We start from the raw sequence: 21,689 nt of genomic DNA on the forward strand, positions 1-21,689 counted from the left end.
CTGCATCCCTGTCTCACCCCATGGCCCCGTGGAAAGAAATGTGTGTGTTGTTGTTTTTTTTACTGCACACTTGTCGTTTGTGTACATGGATTTTATAATGTCGTATGTTTTTCCTTCTAACACCACTTTCCATCAGTTTATATAGCAGAACCTCATGCCAAATTGAGTCAAAAGCTTTTTTGAAATCAACAAAGCATGAGAAGACTTTGCCTTTGTTTTGGTTTGTTTGTTTGTCAATTAGGGTGTCAATTGGGGTAGAATTTGTCTACACTTTTGTGGATTGGGGTGATCAGTCCTTGGTTCCAAATATTGGGGAAGATGCCAGAGCTGAGGATGATGTTAAAGAGTTTAATTATAGCCAATTGGAATTTGTGGTCTGTATATTTAATCATTTCATTTAGGATACCATCAACACAACAGGCCTTTTTGGGTTGGAGGGTTTGTATTTTGTCCTGTAGTTCATTCAATGTAATTGGAGAATCCAGTGAGTTCTAGTAGTCTTTAATAGCTGACTCAAAGATTTGTAATTGTTCATGTAAATGTTTTTGCTATTTGTTCTTTGTTTTAGGGACAAAAAGGTATGATAAGTGGGTATCAATACATCTCTGTTTTGGATAGATACTGTAGCTCTTCCTGTTTGTTTAGTATCACAATTTCCCATATTTTCTTCAATTACACTGATTTCTCTCTCTTTCTCTCTCTCTCTCTCTCTCTCTCTCTCTCTCTCTCTCTCTCTCTCTCTCTCTCTCTCTCTCTCTCTCTCTCTCTCTCTCTCTCTCTCTCTCTCTGTCTCCCTCCCTCCCACCTTCCCTCATTACCCTTTCTCTCCTCTCCCTCTCTCTCTCTGGAGGAAAGTAAGATCTGACGGTGGTGGAGAGAGATTTAAAGTGGGTGTTTTTCAGGAGATAAAATCTGGGCATTTATTACAGTGTTAAAAGATCCAAAACGGCATAGAGTGGAGCGAGGGAGTAGGGAGGGATGGATAGAGGAGAGAGGGATTGATAGAGGAGAGAGGGATGGAGAGAGGAGACTGGGATGGAGAGAGGGATGGAGAGAGGAGACTGGGATGGAGAGAGGGATGGAGAGAGGCGCTGCTCACACATGCAAGCAGGCACGCATACATGCCCAAACACACACACACACACACACATACACATACACACACATACAAACACACACACACACACACACACACACACACACACACACACACACACACACACACACACACACACACACAACACACACACAGGCCTAAGACCTTGACATGCCTGTGTAAGTCTTGCTGAATATCAGGCAGATAGTGTCATACAGTCAGCTTTGACAGCACTAGCAGCTGAGAAACATATTGGGTCTTTAGAGAGTGTTAGATAGGGATCTCTAGATAGTGTTTTGTATAGAGGGATCTCTAGATAGTGTTTTGTATAGAGGGATCTCTAGATAGTGTTTTGTATAGAGTGATGTCTAGATAGTGTTTTGTATAGAGAGGGATCTCTAGATAGTGTTTTGTATAGAGTGATCTCTAGATAGTGTTTTGTATAGAGAGGGATCTCTAGATAGTGTTTTGTATAGAGGGATCTCTAGATAGTGTTTTGTATAGAGGGATCTCTAGATAGTGTTTTGTATAGAGTGATGTCTAGAGAGTGTTTTGTATAGAGAGGGATCTCTAGATAGTGTTTTGTATAGAGGGATCTCTAGATAGTGTTTTGTATAAAGGGATCTCTAGATAGTGTTTTGTATAGAGAGGGATCTCTAGATAGTGTTTTGTATAGAGAGGGATCTCTAGATAGTGTTTTGTATAGAGGGATCTCTAGATAGTGTTTTGCATAGAGGGATCTCTAGATAGTGTTTTGTATAGAGGGATCTCTAGATAGTGTTTTGTATAGAGGGATCTCTAGATAGTGTTTTGTATAGAGGGATCTCTAGATAGTGTTTTGTATAGAGAGGGATCTCTAGATAGTGTTTTGTATAGAGGGATCTCTAGACAGTGTTTTGTATAGAGAGGGATCTCTAGCTAGTGTTTTGTACAGAGAGGGATCTCTAGATAGTGTTTTGTATAGAGAGGGATCTCTAGATAGTGTTTTGTATAGAGAGGGATCTCTACATAGTGTTTTGTATAGAGGGATCTCTATATAGTGTTTTGTATAGAGGGATCTCTAGATAGTGTTTTGTATAGCGGGATCTCTAGATAGTGTTTTGTATAGAGAGGGATCTCTAGATAGTGTTTTGTATAGAGGGATCTCTAGATAGTGTTTTGTATAGAGGGATCTCTAGATAGTGTTTTGTATAGAGAGGGATCTCTAGATAGTGTTTTGTATAGAGGGATCTCTAGACAGTGTTTTGTATAGAGAGGGATCTCTAGCTAGTGTTTTGTACAGAGAGGGATCTCTAGATAGTGTTTTGTATAGAGAGGGATCTCTAGATAGTGTTTTGTATAGAGAGGGATCTCTACATAGTGTTTTGTATAGAGGGATCTCTAGATAGTGTTTTGTATAGAGAGGGATCTCTAGATAGTGTTTTGTATAGAGGGATCTCTAGATAGTGTTTTGTATAGAGGGATCTCTAGATAGTGTTTTGTATAGAGTGATGTCTAGAGAGTGTTTTGTATAGAGAGCGATCTCTAGATAGTGTTTTGTATAGAGGGATCTCTAGATAGTGTTTTGTATAGAGGGATCTCTAGATAGTGTTTTGTATAGAGAGGGATCTCTAGATAGTGTTTTGTATAGAGAGGGATCTCTAGATAGTGTTTTGTATAGAGGGATCTCTAGATAGTGTTTTGCATAGAGGGATCTCTAGATAGTGTTTTGTATAGAGGGATCTCTAGATAGTGTTTTGTATAGAGGGATCTCTAGATAGTGTTTTGTGTCATGAGCCCTCTCACTCCACTGGGTTACCACCTTAAGTTGTTTCCACTCTGCTCACCACTCTCTCTCTACTCAGCCTAACTAGCTCCACCTGTCCCTGCTCTGCTCGGCTCTAATTACTCTGCCAGCTGCGCTGCATTACCCACTAACCTCTCCCAGTATTTATAGCCCTGTCTTTCAGCTCTCCTTTGTCAGATCGTCTGCAAAGCTCACACCCGGAACCTGTGTGCTCGCGCTTCTGGCTCACCCCTGTTTTGTGACCCCGGACCTGCCTGATTCCTGGATACTCTTCTGCCCCAGGAAAACCAGACCTGCTTTCTGCCATTACGACTCCTGACTACTCTTCGACCCCGGTAACTCTGACCAGCCTTCTGCCTTGCTACAACGTATTTGGATTTCCCTTGAACTGTACTTCTGCCTGTTTTCATCCGCCCCGTTGTGTCTGTGTTTCCTCCCCCCCCCAGGACTTCTGGACCACCAACCACCGGCGTCATCGGACGCATCGCTGCCACTGGGGGGAGGCACAGACCCAGCACATCGGACGGGATAACCCCTGGAGCCTTCACTCACTCCCTACATCCCTTTCCCCTTAAGTTTAAATAAACTTTCTGGTGTGACGCAATTGTGGTCCTCTTGTCGTCTGTCTGAACCGTGACAGTACGATCTGACCATTATGGACTCAGCGCACACTTCCCCCGACATGGAAACCGAAGAACCTGAGCAACCCACCGCCATGCTACGCCTGGAACACACTGAGAGAGAGCTAGGCCGCATGAGCGGCGACATCACCTCTCTGCTTCAGGCCGGCTACCAACAGCATCAGCAGTTCCAGCAGCACCAGCAGCAGTCCCAGCAGCAGCAACAACAACTCGCCATGATCATTCAACTCCTCACCAACCTGACCCCAGCCAGTCTGCCCACCAGCCCTGCCCCCGAGTTACCTGCCCCGGTCATTGCAGCCGCGTGCCCGGAACCCAAGATTGGAAACCCCGAGCGGTTCAACGGCGATTCAACCCAGGTCCGGCCATTCCTGACTAGCTGCCGACTTCAGTTCTCCTTGCAGCCAAGGACCTTCGCCACGGAGGGGGCTAAAGTTGGGTATGCCATCACTCACCTGACGGGCCGAGCTCGACTCTGGGGAACAGCAGAGTTCGAACGTCAAACCCCGCATGTGCAACCTTCGACCTGTTTGCTGAGGAGATGCTGAAGGTGTTTGACCTGGATTCACCAACCGCAGAGGCGTCTCGTGAACTGTTCAGTATTCGACAAGGCAGACGTACAGTCGCAGACCATTCCATCGACTTCCGAACCCTGGCTAGACGAAGTTCTTGGAACACACCATCGTTGGTGGACGCGTTCTTCCATAGTTTGGCTGACTATATCAAGGACGAGTTGGTCTCCCAGGAACTGCCTTCCACTCTTGATGAAGCCATCGCACTGACTGTCAGGATCGACAGAAGGATACAGACCCGTCGTCGTGAGAGGGGGCGCCAAGGTCCACCTACTACCGGCATTCGGAGAGATCCGACTGGGTTCCTGTCATCTACTGCCACTCACCCAGGTCAGCTTGATCAGTCTGAGCCTATGGAGATTGGGCTATGGACCTGAGGAAAGGACCTGGGTGCCAGCTAGTCGGATTGTGGATAGGACTCTCATCACCGCTTTCCACCAACGGCATCCTGATCAACCTGCAATCCGTAGGGGCCGCCCCAGAGGGATCCCTAACCGTCCTGCCCGCTCGGCTTCCTGTCCTGTGCCTGATCCTGTCTCGGGACCTGTCCCATCTCCCGACCACGGCCCTCCGGCTTCCTCCGAGGATGAGGACGTTCGCTCGGACCGTTCGGAGGAGTTCTAGCCCTCCTCCGGCTCCCCTCCTCCGCCCGGCGTGGTGTTGCTCTTGGGACTTCTGGGGCCGTCCCTTGGGGGGGGGGTTCTGTCATGAGCCCTCTCACTCCACTGGGTTACCACCTTAAGTTGTTTCCACTCTGCTCACCACTCTCTCTCTACTCAGCCTAACTAGCTCCACCTGTCCCTGCTCTGCTCGGCTCTAATTACTCTGCCAGCTGCGCTGCATTACCCACTAACCTCTCCCAGTATTTATAGCCCTGTCTTTCAGCTCTCCTTTGTCAGATCGTCTGCAAAGCTCACACCCGGAACCTGTGTGCTCGCGCTTCTGGCTCACCCCTGTTTTGTGACCCCGGACCTGCCTGATTCCTGGATACTCTTCTGCCCCAGGAAAACCAGACCTGCTTTCTGCCATTACGACTCCTGACTACTCTTCGACCCCGGTAACTCTGACCAGCCTTCTGCCTTGCTACAACGTATTTGGATTTCCCTTGAACTGTACTTCTGCCTGTTTTCATCCGCCCCGTTGTGTCTGTGTTTCCTCCCCCCCCCCCAGGACTTCTGGACCACCAACCACCGGCGTCATCGGACGCATCGCTGCCACTGGGGGGAGGCACAGACCCAGCACATCGGACGGGATAACCCCTGGAGCCTTCACTCACTCCCTACATCCCTTTCCCCTTAAGTTTAAATAAACTTTCTGGTGTGACGCAATTGTGGTCCTCTTGTCGTCTGTCTGAACCGTGACAGTTTTGTATAGAGAGGGATCTCTAGATAGTGTTTTGTATAGAGGGATCTCTAGATAGTGTTTTGTATAGAGGGATCTCTAGATAGTGTTTTGTATAAAGAGGGATCTCTAGATAGTGTTTTGTATAGAGGGATCTCTAGACAGTGTTTTGTATAGAGAGGGATCTCTAGCTAGTGTTTTGTACAGAGAGGGATCTCTAGATAGTGTTTTGTATAGAGAGGGATCTCTAGATAGTGTTTTGTATAGAGAGGGATCTCTACATAGTGTTTTGTATAGAGAGGGATCTCTAGATAGTGTTTTGTACAGAGGGATCATTGGTTGACTGCTGAGTAGCAGTAATATCATTGGTCAACTGCTGGGTAGCTGTAATATCATTGGTCAACTGCTGGGTAGCTGTAATATCATTGGTCAACTGCTGGGTAGCTGTAATACTGTATCACTGGTCAACTGCTGGGTAGCTGTAATGCTGTATCACTGGTCAACTGCTAGGAAGAGAGAGAGAGAGAGAGAAAGAGAGAGAGAGAGAGAGAGAGACAGCAGAGGGAGGATACAACATAGCGCAGGTATTCTTCTTTACCTCATATTCCACATACTCCTCCTCCTCTACCTCGTAGGAGACAGTCTGTATCTTGACGTTGTCTCCGTCCTCCAGCAGCTTGGCCTGAGGGTCCTCCGTGCTGCCGGGGGTCTCCCTCTCCTCTTCTTTCTTCTCTGTGAAGGTAGTCTCGCAGCACTCACTCTTAGAATCCATGGCCTTGGCACCTCCGCCGCTGCTGCCTCCCCCTTCCTCCTTGTACAGGATGAAGGTAGGTCTGTAGAAGGCCTCGACGGCCAGATGGAGGGAGGTGGCATCGAGGAGTTGTTGGGCTTTCGTCTTGCCGTTGGGGTTGTTGTGTCCCACGTGGGCCACCGTACCGTTGTTAGTGTAACCTCCACCTCCTCCTCCGTCGTTGCCGCCGGTTATGAAGTAGTTGATGATGTTCTCCTGGTACTGGTTGTTAGGGAAGTCACCGCCATAACCGTTGACGACGTGCCTGCTGTTCTTGTCCAGTAGCGGGTTCTGGAGCTCACTCAGGCTCTCCATGGCAACGAGGGTTCAGGGGTCAGTGGAAGTGGCTTAAGAGGACCTCACTGAAGGTGGCAGCTACTGATGGCGCTCAACAGGATGAGAGCTGCGGAGAGGAGAGGAAATGAGAGAGGAGACATTAGTCAACTCAGTTTTCCGTCTCAGTGAAGCAGTGGTGTAAACACAATACACTGGGCAACTGAGAGACAACACGGCATTTAACACTTCCAGAAGAATTTAATCAAGTTGTTAGACATATATCTAACACCTACCAGTAGGCTAAGGTTTAGCTAGGGTGTTGTGGACTGTAGGCTTGGGGTTTAGCTAGGGTGGAAGGTAGGCTTGGGGTTTAGCTAGGGCGTTCTGGACAGTAAGCTTGTGTTTACCTAGGGTGTTGTGGACGGTAGGCTTGTGTTTACCTAGGGTGTTGTGGACGGTAGGCTTGTGTTTACCTAGGGTGTTGCGGACGGTAGGCTTGTGTTTACCTAGGGTGTTGCGGACGGTAGGCTTGGGTTTAGCTAAGGTATTGTGGACGGTAGGCTTGTGTTTACCTAGGGTGTTGTGGACGGTAGGCTTGTGTTTACCTAGGGTGTTGCGGACGGTAGGCTTGGGTTTAGCTAAGGTGTTGCGGACGGTAGGCTTGTGTTTACCTAGGGTGTTGCGGACGGTAGGCTTGTGTTTACCTAGGGTGTTGCGGACGGTAGGCTTGGGTTTAGCTAAGGTATTGTTGACGGTAGGCTTGGGTTTAGCTAAGGAGCTGTGGATGGTAGGCTAAGATTTAGCTAGGGTGTTGTGGACCATAGACTAGGGTATAGCTAGGGCTTTGTAGATGGTAAGCTAGGTTTTAGCTAGGGTGTTGTGGACCATAGACTAGGGTATAGCTAGGGCTTTGTAGATGGTAAGCTAGGTTTTAGCTAGGGTGCTGTGGACCATAGACTAGGGTATAGCTAGGGCTTTGTAGATGGTAAGCTAGGTTTTAGCTAGGGTGCTGTGGACCATAGACTAGGGTATAGCTAGGGCTTTGTAGATGGTAAGCTAGGTTTTAGCTAGGGTGCTGTGGACCATAGACTAGGGTATAGCTAGGCTTTGTGGACAGGAGGCTTGGGTTTATCTAGGGAGCTGTGGACAGGAGGATTTTAGGTCCCCACAAGGATAGAAGAACCAAACACCCCCCCATGCACACACACACACACACACACACACAGACACACACACACACACACACACACAGACACACACACACAGACACACACACAGAGAGACACACACACACACACACACACACACACAGACACACACACACACACACACACACACACAGACACACACACACACACACACACACACACACACAGACACACACAGACACACACACACACACACACAGACACACACACACACAGACACACACAGACACACACACACACGTACACACACACAGACACACACACACAGACACACACACACAGACACACACACACACACAGCACACACACACACACACACACACACAGAGACACACACACACACACACACACACACACACACACACACACAAACACGCACACACACACACACACAGACACACACAGACACACACAGACACACACAGACACAAAGCCCATCTTCTGGAACCTGCTTAATCTGCATGCTCTGTAGATAATACAGACATTTTAATTAAACACTAGGGCAAGGTGTGTGTGTGTGTTCTCTCTTGTGTGGCTGTGTATGTGTGTGCGCTTGTGTGTGTGCCTCCCTCCCCACAGATACTGGTGCATTCATTGTCGAAGGCTTGTTTAGCCTCCCTGCAAAACAGAGAGAAAAATAAAAGAAGAAAGAGGAGGATGGATGGATGGATGGATGGATGGATGGATGGATGGATGGATGAATGGATGGATGGATGGATGCTATCACTCACTGAGGCTTTCTGCCTGAAGCCTCCAATAGGGTTTGGCTGAAGCAGATACCTTCTTACGCCACAGACGCTGTACTAGAGCAAGTGTGCTAGCGCTAGTGTTCTACTAGCTAGATAGCTAGCGTTGTACTAGCTAGTTAGTGTGTACTAGCTAATGTGTACTAGCTAGTTTGTAGTAGAGCTAGTGTGTACTAGCTAGCTAGCTAGCTAGTGTCGTACTAGCTAATTAGTGTGTACTAGCTAGTTTTGTACTAGCTAGTTTGTAGTAGAGCTAGTGTGTACTAGCTAGCTAGCTAGCTAGTGTCGTACTAGCTAGTTAGTGTGTACTAGCTAGTTTTGTACTAGCTAGTTTGTGTGCACTAGCTAGTGTGTACCTGCTAGTGTGTCCTAAATAGTTAGTGTACTAGAGCTAGTGTGTACTAGCTAGCTAGTTAGCGTTGTACTAGCTAGTTAGTGTGTACTAGTTAGTGTGTACTAAAGATAGTGTGTACTAGCTAGCTAGCTAGTGTTGTACTAGCTAGTGTGTACTAGCTAGCTAGTTAGTGTTGTACTAGCTAGTTAGTGTGTACTAGTTAGTGTGTACTAGAGCTAGTGTGTACTAGCTAGCTAGCTAGTGTTGTACTAGCTAGTTTTGTACTAGCTAGTTACTGTGTACTAGCTAGCTAGTCTGTACTAGAGCTAGTGTGTACTAGCTAGTTTTGTACTAGCTGGTTAGTGTGTACTAGTTAGCTAGCTACACAAGCCACAGTGGTTAACATAATGCCCTGGACCAGAGTTTGTGCGCCAACTGGTATGTGCGTAGCACATTGACGCCCTGGAACAAAGCTACTGACTCACATGATACAGGAGACCAACAAATGTCTGCAGGTTGCGCGCACACATCTGAGAAGCTAAAATACCATCTAAGACGCTAAAATACTATCTGAGAAGCTAAAATACCATCTGAGAAGCTAAAATACCATCTAAGATGCTAAAATACCATCTGAGAAGCTAAAATACCATTTGAGAAGCTAAAATACCATCTGAGTAGCAAGCGCATGCACTTTGAGGTTTGCAGACCACAAAACCTCTAGCAACACACACACACACACACACACACACACACACACACACACACACGCCAAGCTCATCATCAGAGTAGATGAAACTCGACCACACCAGCAAATCGGATCATCAGGATCATCGGTAAAGTCTTCACCTGTTGTAGACATTAGATTTGATCATTAGGATGAGGATGGTTCACCCAGGCACACACATACATTAAAGTTGTCCATAAATGTATTCAGTACAGGTAACTGCCAAAATAAAGGAAACGCTTGAGTAAATAAGGTATACAAAGTAAATTGAAATCATGTGCTTCCACATAGGTGTGGTTCCTGAGTGTATTAAGCAATTAACTTCCCATTACGCTTAGGACAAATTCAGGTAGGTCCCTTCCAGTTTCGTTCTGTTTGCTTTCGTTTGGTTCTTAAACGGTAAATGGTTTCAGTTATGAATACACCTCAGATCTCAACCCAATTGAACACTTACGGGAGATTCTGGAGCGGTGCCTGAGACAGCGTTTTCCACCACAAACAAAAAAAACGAATTATGGAATTTCTCATGGAAGAATGGTGTTGCATCCCTCCAATAGAGTTCCAGACACTTGTAGAATCTATGCCAAGGCTCATTGAAGCTGTTCTGGCTCGTGGTGGCCCAATACCCTACTAAGACACTTTATGTTGGTGTTTCCGTTATTTTGACAGTTACATGTATATGATTTACAATTATGTCTGGGTCTCTGGGTCTCTGTCTATAGGATTTAATGTGTGTATATTTTATTTTGTATGTGTCTGTGTGTTGTACCTCTTATAACCATCAGATGAATCTGTGATTATAATTTAGATCGTCATTATGGTGGGAATGGTTATTCCAGGCACATACATGGTCCTGTCTGGGTTAGGGTTAGGGTTAGTATAATAAAGATCATCATTATGGTGGTGTGGTTGGTTCATTCAGGCACATACACTGACTTTACAAAATATTAGGAACACCTTCCTAATATTGATTTGCACCCCCTTTTGCCCTCAGAACAGCCTCAATTTGTCGGGGGCATGGACTCTACAAGGTGTCGAAAGTGTTCCACAGGGATGCTGGTCCATGTTGACTCCAATGCTTCCCACAGTTGCGTCAAGTTGGCTGGATGTCCTTTGGGTGGTGGACCATTCTTGATACACACGGGAAACTGTTGAGCGTGAAAAACCCGCCAGCGATGCAGTTATTTTATAAAACATTTTTAGGGGGTAGATCAGCTTTAATATTACAGATAGATTGCAGCTTCCATCAATGTAATTGTCTGCATCATTTCCAATCCCCAATATATATTTTTTGTAAATATAATATATATACATATATACAGTGAGGGAAAAAAAGTATTTGATCCCCTGCTGATTTTGCACGTTTGCCCACTGACAAAGAAAATGATCAGTCTATAATTTTAATGGTAGGTTTATTTGAACAGTGAGAGACAGAAATTATCCTCTGTAGCTCAGCTGGTAGAGCATGGCGCTTGTAACGCCAGGGTAGTGGGTTCGATCACCAGGACCACCCATACGTAAAAATTTATGCACACATGACTGTAAGTCGCTTTGGATAAAAGCGTCTGCTAAATGGCATATTATTATTATTATTAGAATAACAACAAAGAAATCCAGAAAAACGCATGTAATAAATGTTATAAATTGATTTGCATTTTAATGAGGGAAATAAGTATTTGACCCCCTCTCAATCAAAAGATTTCTGGCTCCCAGGTGTCTTTATACAGGTAACGAGCTGAGATTATGAGCACACTCTTAAAGGGAGTGCTCCTAATCTCAGCTTGTTACCTGTATAAAAGACACCTGTTCACAGAAGCAATCAATCAATCACATTCCAAACTCTCCACCATGGCCACGACCAAAGAGCTCTCCAACGATGTCAGGGACAAGATTGTAGACCTACACAAGGCTGGAATGGGCTACAAGACCATCGCCAAGCAGCTTGGTGAGAAGGTGACAACAGTTGGTGTGATTATTCGCAAATGAAAGAAACACAAAAGTAAATTTCCCTCGGCCTGGGGCTCCATGCAAGATCTCACCTCGTGGAGTTGCAATGATCATGAGAACGGTGAGGAATCAGCCCAGAACTACGCGGGAGGATCTTATCAATCATCTCAAGGCAGCTGGGACCATAGTCACCACGAAAACTATTGGTAACACACTACGCCGTGAAGGACTGAAATCCTGCAGCACCCGCAAGGTCCCCCTTCTCAAGAAAGCACATATACAGGGCCGTCTGAAGTTTGCTAATGAACATCTGAATGATTCAGAGGAGAACTGGGTGAAAGTGTTGCGGTCAGATGAGATCAAAATCGAGCTCTAAGCCATCAACTCAACTCGCCGTGTTTGGAGGAGGAGGAATGCTGCCTATGACCCCAAGAACACCATCCCCACCATCAAACATGGAGGTGGAAACATTATGCTTTGGGGGTGTTTTTCTTCTAAGGGGACAGGATAACTTCACCGCATCAAAGGGACGATGGACGGGGCCATGTACCGTCAAATCTTGGGTGAGAACCTCCTTCCCTCAGCCAGGGCATTGAAAATGGGTTGTGGATGGGTATTCCAGCATGACAATGACCCAAAACACACGGTCAAGGCAACAAAGGAGTGGCTCAAGAAGAAGCACATTAAGGTCCTGGAGTGGCCTACCCAGTCTCCAGACCTTAATCCCATAGAAAATATGTGGAGGGAGCTGAAGGTTCGAGTTGCCAAACGTCAGCCTCGAAACCTTAATGACTTGGAGAAGATCTGCAAAGAGGAGTGGAACAAAATCGCTCCTGAGATGTGTGCAAACCTGGTGGCCAACTACAAGAAACGTCTGACCTCTGTGATTGCCAAAAAGGGTTTTGCCTTTGCATGTTTTGCAGAGGGGTCAAATACTTATTTCCCTCATTAAAATGCAAATCAATTTATAACATTTTTCACATGCGTTTTTCTGGATTGTGTTGTTGTTATTGTCTCTCACTGTTCAAATAAACCTACCATTAAAATTATAGACTGGTCATGTCTTTGTCAGTGGGCAAACGTACAAAATCAGCAGGGGATCAAATACTTTTTTCCCTCACTGTATGTAGACCAAATATTTGATGGCTCCGACCGCATTCTGTTCCATATCCACACTTTTGGTGCCAACGAGCATGACATAAGCAAGTAGTCAAGACGACTAGCTTGTATATCTCACTAGGACAGGATATTTAAGCCTCCATATATCCACTAGTTCCAATATATCCATGATATTCATGATTTCCTTAAGAGCATTAGTATGATAGTTTGTAGAGTGATATCCTTTATGGTCCATTGAGGTATTTAAAACCGTATTATAATCTCCAACCATTATAATAGAGTCTTGTATTGCTTGTAGGTTTGATACATTATTATATATATTTTCAAACAAGCATGGCTCATCATTATTTGAACGGTATAGATTAATGAGCCAAATATTTGTATGGTCCAATAACATATATATGATTAAATGTCCATGTGGGCTGTGCTATGGAGGTGATATAGATAATACTCAGAGCAAAAGAGAATGTTTTTGGATTTCCACCCTCCAGACATTATTCCCTAAATGTCTTAATGATGAAATGCCTATGTTAATGACCTCACATCAGACTGTTCTGACGTTTTTCTTGTACTGTACCCAACGATTTCAGAAAAATACTTAATGGGTCGATGTTCTCATTGTGGTTTTACAGACTTGTTTAATACATTTTATGTAGACACTTTATAAGAATACTTATGAAATGCACATCGTTATATTTGGTAACACTTACTTATTTTCCCTCGACTCCAACCCCATTCGATGCACTGAACAGATGTGGGTGGAGCAACGTCTACATAGGGATGCCGGTTGTGAACACTAATAAAAGCTCTGACGAAGGCCTTGAGGCCGATATGTAAAGCTTAATAAAGAGCAGTGATACTATCAAGAGCAGTGATACTATCGAGAGCAGTGATACTATCGAGAGCAGTGATACTATCGAGAGCAGTGATACTATCGAGAGCAGTGATACTATCGAGAGCAGTGATACTATCAAGAGCAGTGATGCTATCAAGAGCAGTGATACTATCAAGAGCAGTGATGCTATCAAGAGCAGCGATACTATCAAGAGCAGTGATACTATCAAGAGCAGTGAAACTATTGAGAGCAGTGATACTATCGAGAGCAGTGATACTATCAAGAGCAGTGATGCTATCAAGAGCAGTGATACTATCAAGAGCAGTGAAACTATCAAGAGCAGCGATGCTATCAAGAACAGTGATACTATCAAGAGCAGTGATACTATCAAGAGCAGTGAAACTATTGAGAGCAGTGATACTATCAAGAGCAGTGATACTATCAAGAGCAGTGATACTATCAAGAGCAGTGAAACTATTGAGAGCAGTGATACTATCAAGAGCAGTGATACTATCAAGAGCAGTGTGCGGGTTTCTTATTTTTTCTCATCTTATTCAACTGTTACCATGCACCTGCAACAAAGATAGCTCAGATGTGCGAGTGCATTTTGAATTTCCAATAACATATTTAAAAGATCTGTTTGCGGATCTGTTTGAACAATTAGCAAATTCGGATCAAAATTGTTAGTTAATATCATCACCCCTTTTGAGTTTCTTTGCCCACGGGAGAAGTATATTTGCCCCCCCCCCCCCGCCCCCCTTCCCTTTTCCCCAAAACCACATCTAAAATTGTTGAATGAGTTTCCTGTAAACAATAGATATTATATTCCTTCTCTCTTAGCCAGGTAAATACTGATCGTCTTTTCTTATCTGCTAAGCCGATGCAGTTCTTGACACACTCAAACCAGTGCACTGGCACCTACTACCTTAACCCGTTCAAAGGCACTTCAATCTTTTGTCTTGCCCATTCACCCTCTGAATGACACACACACACAATCCATGTCTCAATTGTCTCAAAGCGTACTAATCCTTCTTTAAACTGTCTCCTCCCCTTCATCTACACTGAATGAAGTGGATTTAACAAGTGCCATCAATAAGGGATCATAGCTTTCACCTGGATTCACCTGGTCAGTCTATGTCATGGAAAGTGCAGGCGTGCCTAATGTTTTGTCCACTCCGTGTATATGCTCCTGTCTTCATCCACCTCTGGCCTGCTGGCTCCCCTACCTCTGCGGAAGCATAGTTCCCGCTCAGCCCAGTCAAAACTGTTCGCTGCCCTGGCACCCCAATGGTGGAACAAGCTCCCTCACGACGCCAGGACAGCGGAGTCACTCACCACCTTCCGGAGACATTTGAAACCCCACCTCTTTAAGGAATACCTGGGATAGGATAAAGTAATCCTTCTACCCGCCCCCGTTGTCCTGTCCCCTTAGCAGAAAAACACCCCCAAAGCATAATGTTTCCACCTCCATGTTTGATGGTGGGGATGGTGTTCTTGGGGTCATAGGCAGCATTCCTCCTCCTCCAAACATCGATTTTGGTCTAATCTGACCACAACACTTTCACCCAGTTCTCCTCTGAATCTCAGATGTTCATTGGCAAACTTCAGACGGCCCTGTATATATGCTTTCTTGAGCAGGGGGACCTTGCGGGTGCTGCAGGATTTCAGTCCTTCACGGCGTAATGTGTTACCAATCGTTTTCTTGGTGACTATGGTCCCGGCTGCCTTGAGATCATTGACAAGATCTCCCTGTGTAGTTTTGGGCTGATTCCTCACCGTTCTCATGATCATTGCAACTCCACGAGGTGAGATCTTGCATGGAGCCCCAGGCCGAGGGAGATTGACAGGTCTTTTGTGTTTCTTCCATTTGCGAAAAAACGCACCAACTGTTGTCACCTTCTCAACAAGCTGCTTGGCGATGGTCTTGCAGCCCATTCCAGCCTTGTGTAGGTCTACAATCTTGTCCCTGACATCCTTGGAGAGCTCTTTGGTCTTGGCCATGGTGGAGAGTTTGGAATCTGATTGATTGATTGCTTCTGTGGACAGGTGTCTTTTATACAGGTAACAGGCTGAGATTAGGAGCCAGAAATGTTTCTGATAGATGCAAATCAATTTATAACATTTCTGAAATGCGTTTTTCTGGATTTCTTTGTTGTTATTCTGTCTCTCAATGTTCATATAAACCTACCATTAAAATTATAGACTGATAATTTCTTTCTCAGTGGGCAAATGTACAAAATCAGCAGGGGATCAAATACTTTTTTCCCTCACTGTATATCCACAGTAAAACTAGTCCTATATCGACATAACCTGAAAGGCCGCTCAGCAAGGAAGAAGCCACTGCTCCAAAACCGCCATAAAAAAGCCAGACTACGGTTTGCAACTGCACATGGGGACAAAGATCTTACTTTTTGGAGAAATGTCCTCTGGTCTGATGAAACAAAAATAGAACTGTTTTTGCCATTATGACCATCGTTATGTTTGGAGGAAAAAGGAGGTTGCTTGCAAGCCGAAGAACACCATCCCAACCGTGAAGTACGGGGGTGGCAGCATCATGCTGTGGGGGTGCTTTGCTGCAGGAGGGACTTAAGCACTTCACAAAATAGATGGCATCATGAGGAAGGAAAATTATGTGGATATATTGAAGCAACATCTCAAGACATCAGTTAGAAAGTTAAAGCTTGGTCGCAAATGGTCCTCTGTAACTCAGCTGGTAGAGCACGGCGCTTGTAATGCTAAGGTAGTGGGTTCGATCCCTGGGACCACCCATACACAAAAAAAAAAAAAAAAAAATGTGTTGCTTTGGATAAAAGCGTCTGCTAATTGGCATATTATTATTATTATTTATTATAAATGGGTCTTCCAAATGAACAATGACCCCAAGCATACTTCCAAAGTTGTGGCAAAATGGCTTAAGGACAACAAAGTCAAGGTATTGGAGTGGCCATCACTAAGCCCTGACCTCAAGCCTATAGAAAATGTGTGGGTAGAACTGAAAAAGCGTGTGTGAGCAAGGAGGCCTACAAACCTGACTCAGTTACACCAGCTCTGTCAGGAGGAATGGGCCAAAATTCACCCAATTTATTGTGGGAAGCTTGTGGAAGGCTACCCGAAACGTTTGACCCAAGTTAAACAATTTAAAGGCAATGCTACCAAATACTAATTGAGTGTATGTAAACTTCTGACCCACTGGGAACGTGATGCAAGAAATAAAAGCTTAAATAAATCATTCTCTCTACTATTATTCTGACATTTCACATTCTTAAAATAAAGTGGTGATCCTAACTAACCTAAGACAGGGAATTTTTTATAGGATTAAATGTCAGGAAAATACTGAGTTTAAATGTATTTGGATAAGGTGTATGTAAACTTCCGACTTCAACTGTAGCTGCCATAGACATACAGGAGATGGTGAAGTAAGGGAACGTGTGACAGGTCTGTTCTGGCCTGCTTGACTGGCTGTCTATGGAACTGGAGTAGCCAGTCACAGTAGAATGATCACCTAAGGAGAAGACGGATTATGTATCCAGTGACCTTCTAAACCCAGGGTTTCATCCATGTCTCATTCACTGCAGCCTGGGAACACTACCAGGGGACCACCTGGCTCACTCTCCCTCCTTTTCTTGCTCTATTGGTTTTCAGTCCCAATTGGCTCTGCTATTGTCCCTGCCCAGTCTCTCTCTCTCTCTCTCTCTCTCTCTCTCTCTCTCTCTCTCTCTCTCTCTCTCTCTCTCTCTCTCTCTCTCTCTCTCTCTCTCTCTCTCTCTCTCTCTCTCTCTCTCTCTCTCTCTCTCTCTCCTGGGTGGCTGCTGTCTTCAGTAACCTCTAAATCCCAGGCGATCCATCATTCTGTGCCATTGGTTTTCAAAGCCAGTGGCTCGCCACTTCCCTCCTTTCCTGCTTCGCTCCCCACTCCCCTCGCTCCTCTCACCTTCCTCCCCACTCCCCTCGCTCCTCCCTCCCCGCCCCTCACTGGGTTCGAAATAGTTCACCCCCCATGAATAAACCAGCAGGTCTGTGCTCCCAGGATGCACTGGGGCATGCCTGAACACAACACACTCCTCAGGCGTCCCTCCTGGATTAGCTTTGTCTCGCCATGCTGGTGTTGATATGCCTCATTCCTTCCTTTCTGCCTGTACCTTTATACCAGTCTCTAGACGCACGCATAGTTCCATCCCATTCTTTCTCCAGTCTACTGTTCCATTCTTTCTCCAGTCTACTGTTCCATTCTTTCTCCAGTCTACTGTTCCATTCTTTCTCCAGTCTACTGTTCCATTCTTTCTCCAGTCTACTGTTCCATTCTTTCTCCAGTCTACTGTTCCATTCTTTCTCCAGTCTACTGTTCCATTCTTTCTCCAGTCTACTGTTCCATTCTTTCTCCAGTCTACTGTTCCATTCTTTCTCCAGTCTACTGTTCCATTCTTTCTCCAGTCTACTGTTCCATTCTTTCTCCAGTCTACTGTTCCATTCTTTCTCCAGTCTACTGTTCCATTCTTTCTCCAGTCTACTGTTCCATTCTTTCTCCAGTCTACTGTTCCATTCTTTCTCCAGTCTACTGTTCCATTCTTTCTCCAGTCTACTGTTCCATTCTTTCTCCAGTCTACTGTTCCATTCTTTCTCCAGTCTACTGTTCCATTATTTCTTCAGTCTACTGTTCCATTCTTTCTACTGTTCCGGGCTCCAGACTCATACTAGGGCTAGAATTAGCCACAGTATCAACTCAAATCAAATGAAATTGTATTTGCCACATGCGCCGAATACAACAAGAGTAGACATTACAGTGAAATGTTTATTTACAAGCCCTTAACCAACAATGCAGTTTTTTGAAAGAAAAATGTAAAATAAAGTGTTAATTGAGAAAAATAAAAAAAAATAAAAGCAAACAGCTAAAGAGCAGCAGTAAAATAAAATAGCAGTAGAGAGGCTATATACAGGGGGGTACCGGTACAGAGTCAATGTGCGGGGGCACCGGCTAGTCGAGGTAATTGAGGTCATATGTACATGTGGGTAGAGTTAAAGTGACTATGCATAAATAGTAAACAGAGTAGCAGCAGCGTAAAAGGGGGGATGGGGTGGGGTGGGGGGCAGTGCAAATAGTCCGGGTAGCCATGATTAGCTGTTCAGGAGTCTTATGGCTTGGGGGTAGAAGCTGTTGAGAAGCTTTTTGGACCTAGACTTGGCGCTCCGGTACCGCTTGCCGTGCGGTAGCAGAGAGAACAGTCTATGACTAGGGTGGCTTGAGTCTTTGACCATTTTTAGGGCCTTCCTCTGACACCGCCTGGTATAGAGGTCCTGGATGGCAGGAAGCTTGACCCCAGTGATGTAATGGGCCATACGCACTACCCTCTGTAGTGCCTTGCGGTCGGAGGCTGAGCAGTTGCCATACCAGGCGGTGATGCAACCAGTCAGGATGCTCTCGATGGTGGAGCTGTAGAACTTTTTGAGTTTCAGTCTCCTGAGGGGGAATTGGTTTTGTCGTGCCCTCTTCACGACTGTCTGGGTGTGTTTGGACAATGATGGTTTGTTGGTGATGTGGACACTAAGGAAGCTCTCAACCTGTTCCACTACAGCCCCATCGATGAGAATGGGGGCGTGCTCAGAATGGGGGTATTGTACTTTGTACCTTGGCAATCCACTTGGATGAAGCTAGGGAAACTGGTAGTGTAGTGTAGTGTATTGTTGTCTAGTGTAATACGGCAGGTAAAATTTGTCCCAAGGCAGAGATGTAGAGTCTAGGATCATCAGCTTATCCTCCTCAAATCCCAACCTTGACCATTAGGGAGTCAACACAAAACTTTTCAGTGGCTGTCTTTTAAACACTGACTATATCAAGTGCTGCTGATTGTGTCAGTGACATTAGGCAGTTCAAAATCAAGCAGATCTATTTCTAACCAAGCAAACTCATCCTTCAGCCTTACAACACGTTGCCCAAACCTCTCTTTTCACACAATATCTGAAAAAACCATCCATCCATCCTCAGTGGTCGTTATATGTCTGTCACTGTAACTCGGTCACTGTAACTATTACAGCAGTGTTACAGAGCTAGCCATCGACATCAGCTTTATCTCCATGCTATTACCTCCCAGTGATGTGTGTATAATCAGTTTGGGACAGCACAGCAGTCTAACAGTTTTCTGCTTTATCATGGAGCCAGACAGGCAGGACCTGGAAATTGAGGTTTGGGGTTTAGGCATGAATGGATGGATGGAGCTGAGTTGTGTGAAGGGAGGTTGGCATATGGATGGAGCTGGGTTGTGTGAAGGGAGGTTGGCTGATGGATGGAGCTGAGTTGTGTGAAGGGAGGCTGGCTGATGGATGGAGCTGAGTTGTGTGAAGGGAGGTTGGCTGATGGATGGAGCTGAGTTGTGTGAAGGGAGGTTGGCATATGGATGGAGCTGGGTTGTGTGAAGGGAGGTTGGCTGATGGATGGAGCTGAGTTGTGTGAAGGGAGGCTGGCTGATGGATGGAGCTGAGTTGTGTGTAGGTTGGCGGGCTGATGGATGGAGCTGAGTTGTGTGAAGGGAGGCTGGCTGATGGATGGAGCTGAGTTGTGTGAAGGGAGGTTGGCTGATGGATGGAGCTGAGTTGTGTGAAGGGAGGTTGGCTGATGGATGGAGCTGAGTTGTGTGAAGGGAGGTTGGCATATGGATGGAGCTGAGTTGTGTGAAGGGAGGCTGGCTGATGGATGGAGCTGAGTTGTGTGAAGGGAGGCTGGCTGATGGATGGAGCTGAGTTGTGTGAAGGTAGGTTGGCTGATGGATGGAGCTGAGTTGTGTGAAGGGAGGTTGGCTGAAGGATGGAGCTGAGTTGTGTGAAGGGAGGATGGCTGATGGATGGAGATGAGTTGTGTGAAGGGAGGCGGGCTGATGGATGGAGCTGAGTTGTGTGAAGGGAGGCTGGCTGATGGATGGAGCTGAGTTGTGTGAAGGGAGGTTGGCATATGGATGGAGCTGGGTTGTGTGAAGGGAGGTTGGCTGATGGATGGAGCTGAGTTGTGTGAAGGGAGGCTGGCTGATGGATAGAGCTGAGTTGTGTGAAGGGAGGCTGGCTGATGGAAGGAGCTGAGTTGTGTGTAGGTTGGCGGGCTGATGGATGGAGATGAGTTGTTTGAAGGGAGGCGGGCTGATGGATGGAGCTGAGTTGTGTGAAGGGAGGCTGGCTGAAGGATGGAGCTGAGTTGTGTGTAGGTTGGCGGGCTGATGGATGGAGCTGAGTTGTGTGAAGGGAGAGATAGACAGAGAGGGACACAGAGAGGGAGAAAGAGGGAGATACAGAAAGGGAGACAGAGGGGGAGACAGAGGAAGATACAGAGAGAGACAGAGAGAGAGAAAGAGAGAGAGAAAGAGAGAGACAGAGAGAGAGACAGAGAGAAAGACAGAGAGGGAGACAGAGAGGGAGAGACAGAGGGAGACATAGAAGGTGACAGAGAGGGAGACAGAGAGGGAGACAGAGAGGGAGACAGAGAGGGAGACAGAGAGGGAGACAGAGAGGGAGACAGAGAGATAGACAGAGAGGGAAACAGAGAGATACAGAGTGAGAAAGAGAGAGAGACAGAGAGAGAGACAGAGAGATAGACAGAGAGGGAGACAGAGAGAGAGACAGAGAGGGAAACAGAGAGATACAGAGTGAGAAAGAGAGAGAGACAGAGAGAGAGAGACAGAGAGGGAAACAGAGAGATACAGAGTGAGAAAGAGAGAGAGACAGAGAGAGACAGAGAGGGAGAGACAGAGAGGGTGACAGAGAGAGAGACAAAGAGGGAGAAAGAGAGAGAGACAGAGAGGGAGACAGAGAGAGAGACAGAGAGAGAGAGAGACAAAGAGGGAGACAGAGAGAGACAGAGAGGGAGACAGAGAGGGAGAAAGGGGGAGAGACAGAAAGGGGGACAGAGGGGGAGACAGAGAAAGAGACAGAAAGAGAGACAGAGAGGGATACAGAGAGAGAGACAGAGATGGAGACAGAGAGATAGAGAGAGAGACAGAGAGAGACAGATAGAGATACAGAGAGAGAGACAGAGAGAGACAGAGAGAGAGACAGAGAGGGAGACAGAGAGGGAGACAGAGAGATAGAGAGAGAGACAGAGAGAGAGACGGAGAGGGAGACAGAGAGAGACATAAAGGGACACAGAGAGAGAAGGACGGAAGTCACTCCTCAGTAAAAGGCACATGACAGTTTGCCAAAGGCATCTAAAGACTCTCAGAACATGAGAAACAAGATTCTCTGATCTGATGAAACCAAGATTGAACTTTGGGCCTAAATGCCAAACTTCTCGTCTGG

The 21,689-nt window shown here is 45.9% G+C and overlaps 1 protein-coding gene across 1 annotated transcript in view; it reads right to left on the reverse strand.

The window, feature by feature from the left end:
• LOC121557863 (synapse differentiation-inducing gene protein 1-like) overlaps positions 1 to 21,689 on the reverse strand; it is a 61,531-nt gene that overhangs the window by 35,088 nt on the left and 4,754 nt on the right. Inside the window, exon 2 of the mRNA XM_041871329.1 lies at positions 6,035 to 6,629. Within this exon, the coding sequence (XP_041727263.1) occupies positions 6,035 to 6,541 (507 nt within the window). The 5' untranslated portion in view covers positions 6,542 to 6,629. The remainder of the gene's footprint in view (positions 1 to 6,034; positions 6,630 to 21,689) is intronic.

This window comes from Coregonus clupeaformis, chromosome 36, assembly GCF_020615455.1.
Source record: "Coregonus clupeaformis isolate EN_2021a chromosome 36, ASM2061545v1, whole genome shotgun sequence".
NCBI classification, from domain to species: Eukaryota; Metazoa; Chordata; class Actinopteri; order Salmoniformes; family Salmonidae; genus Coregonus; species Coregonus clupeaformis.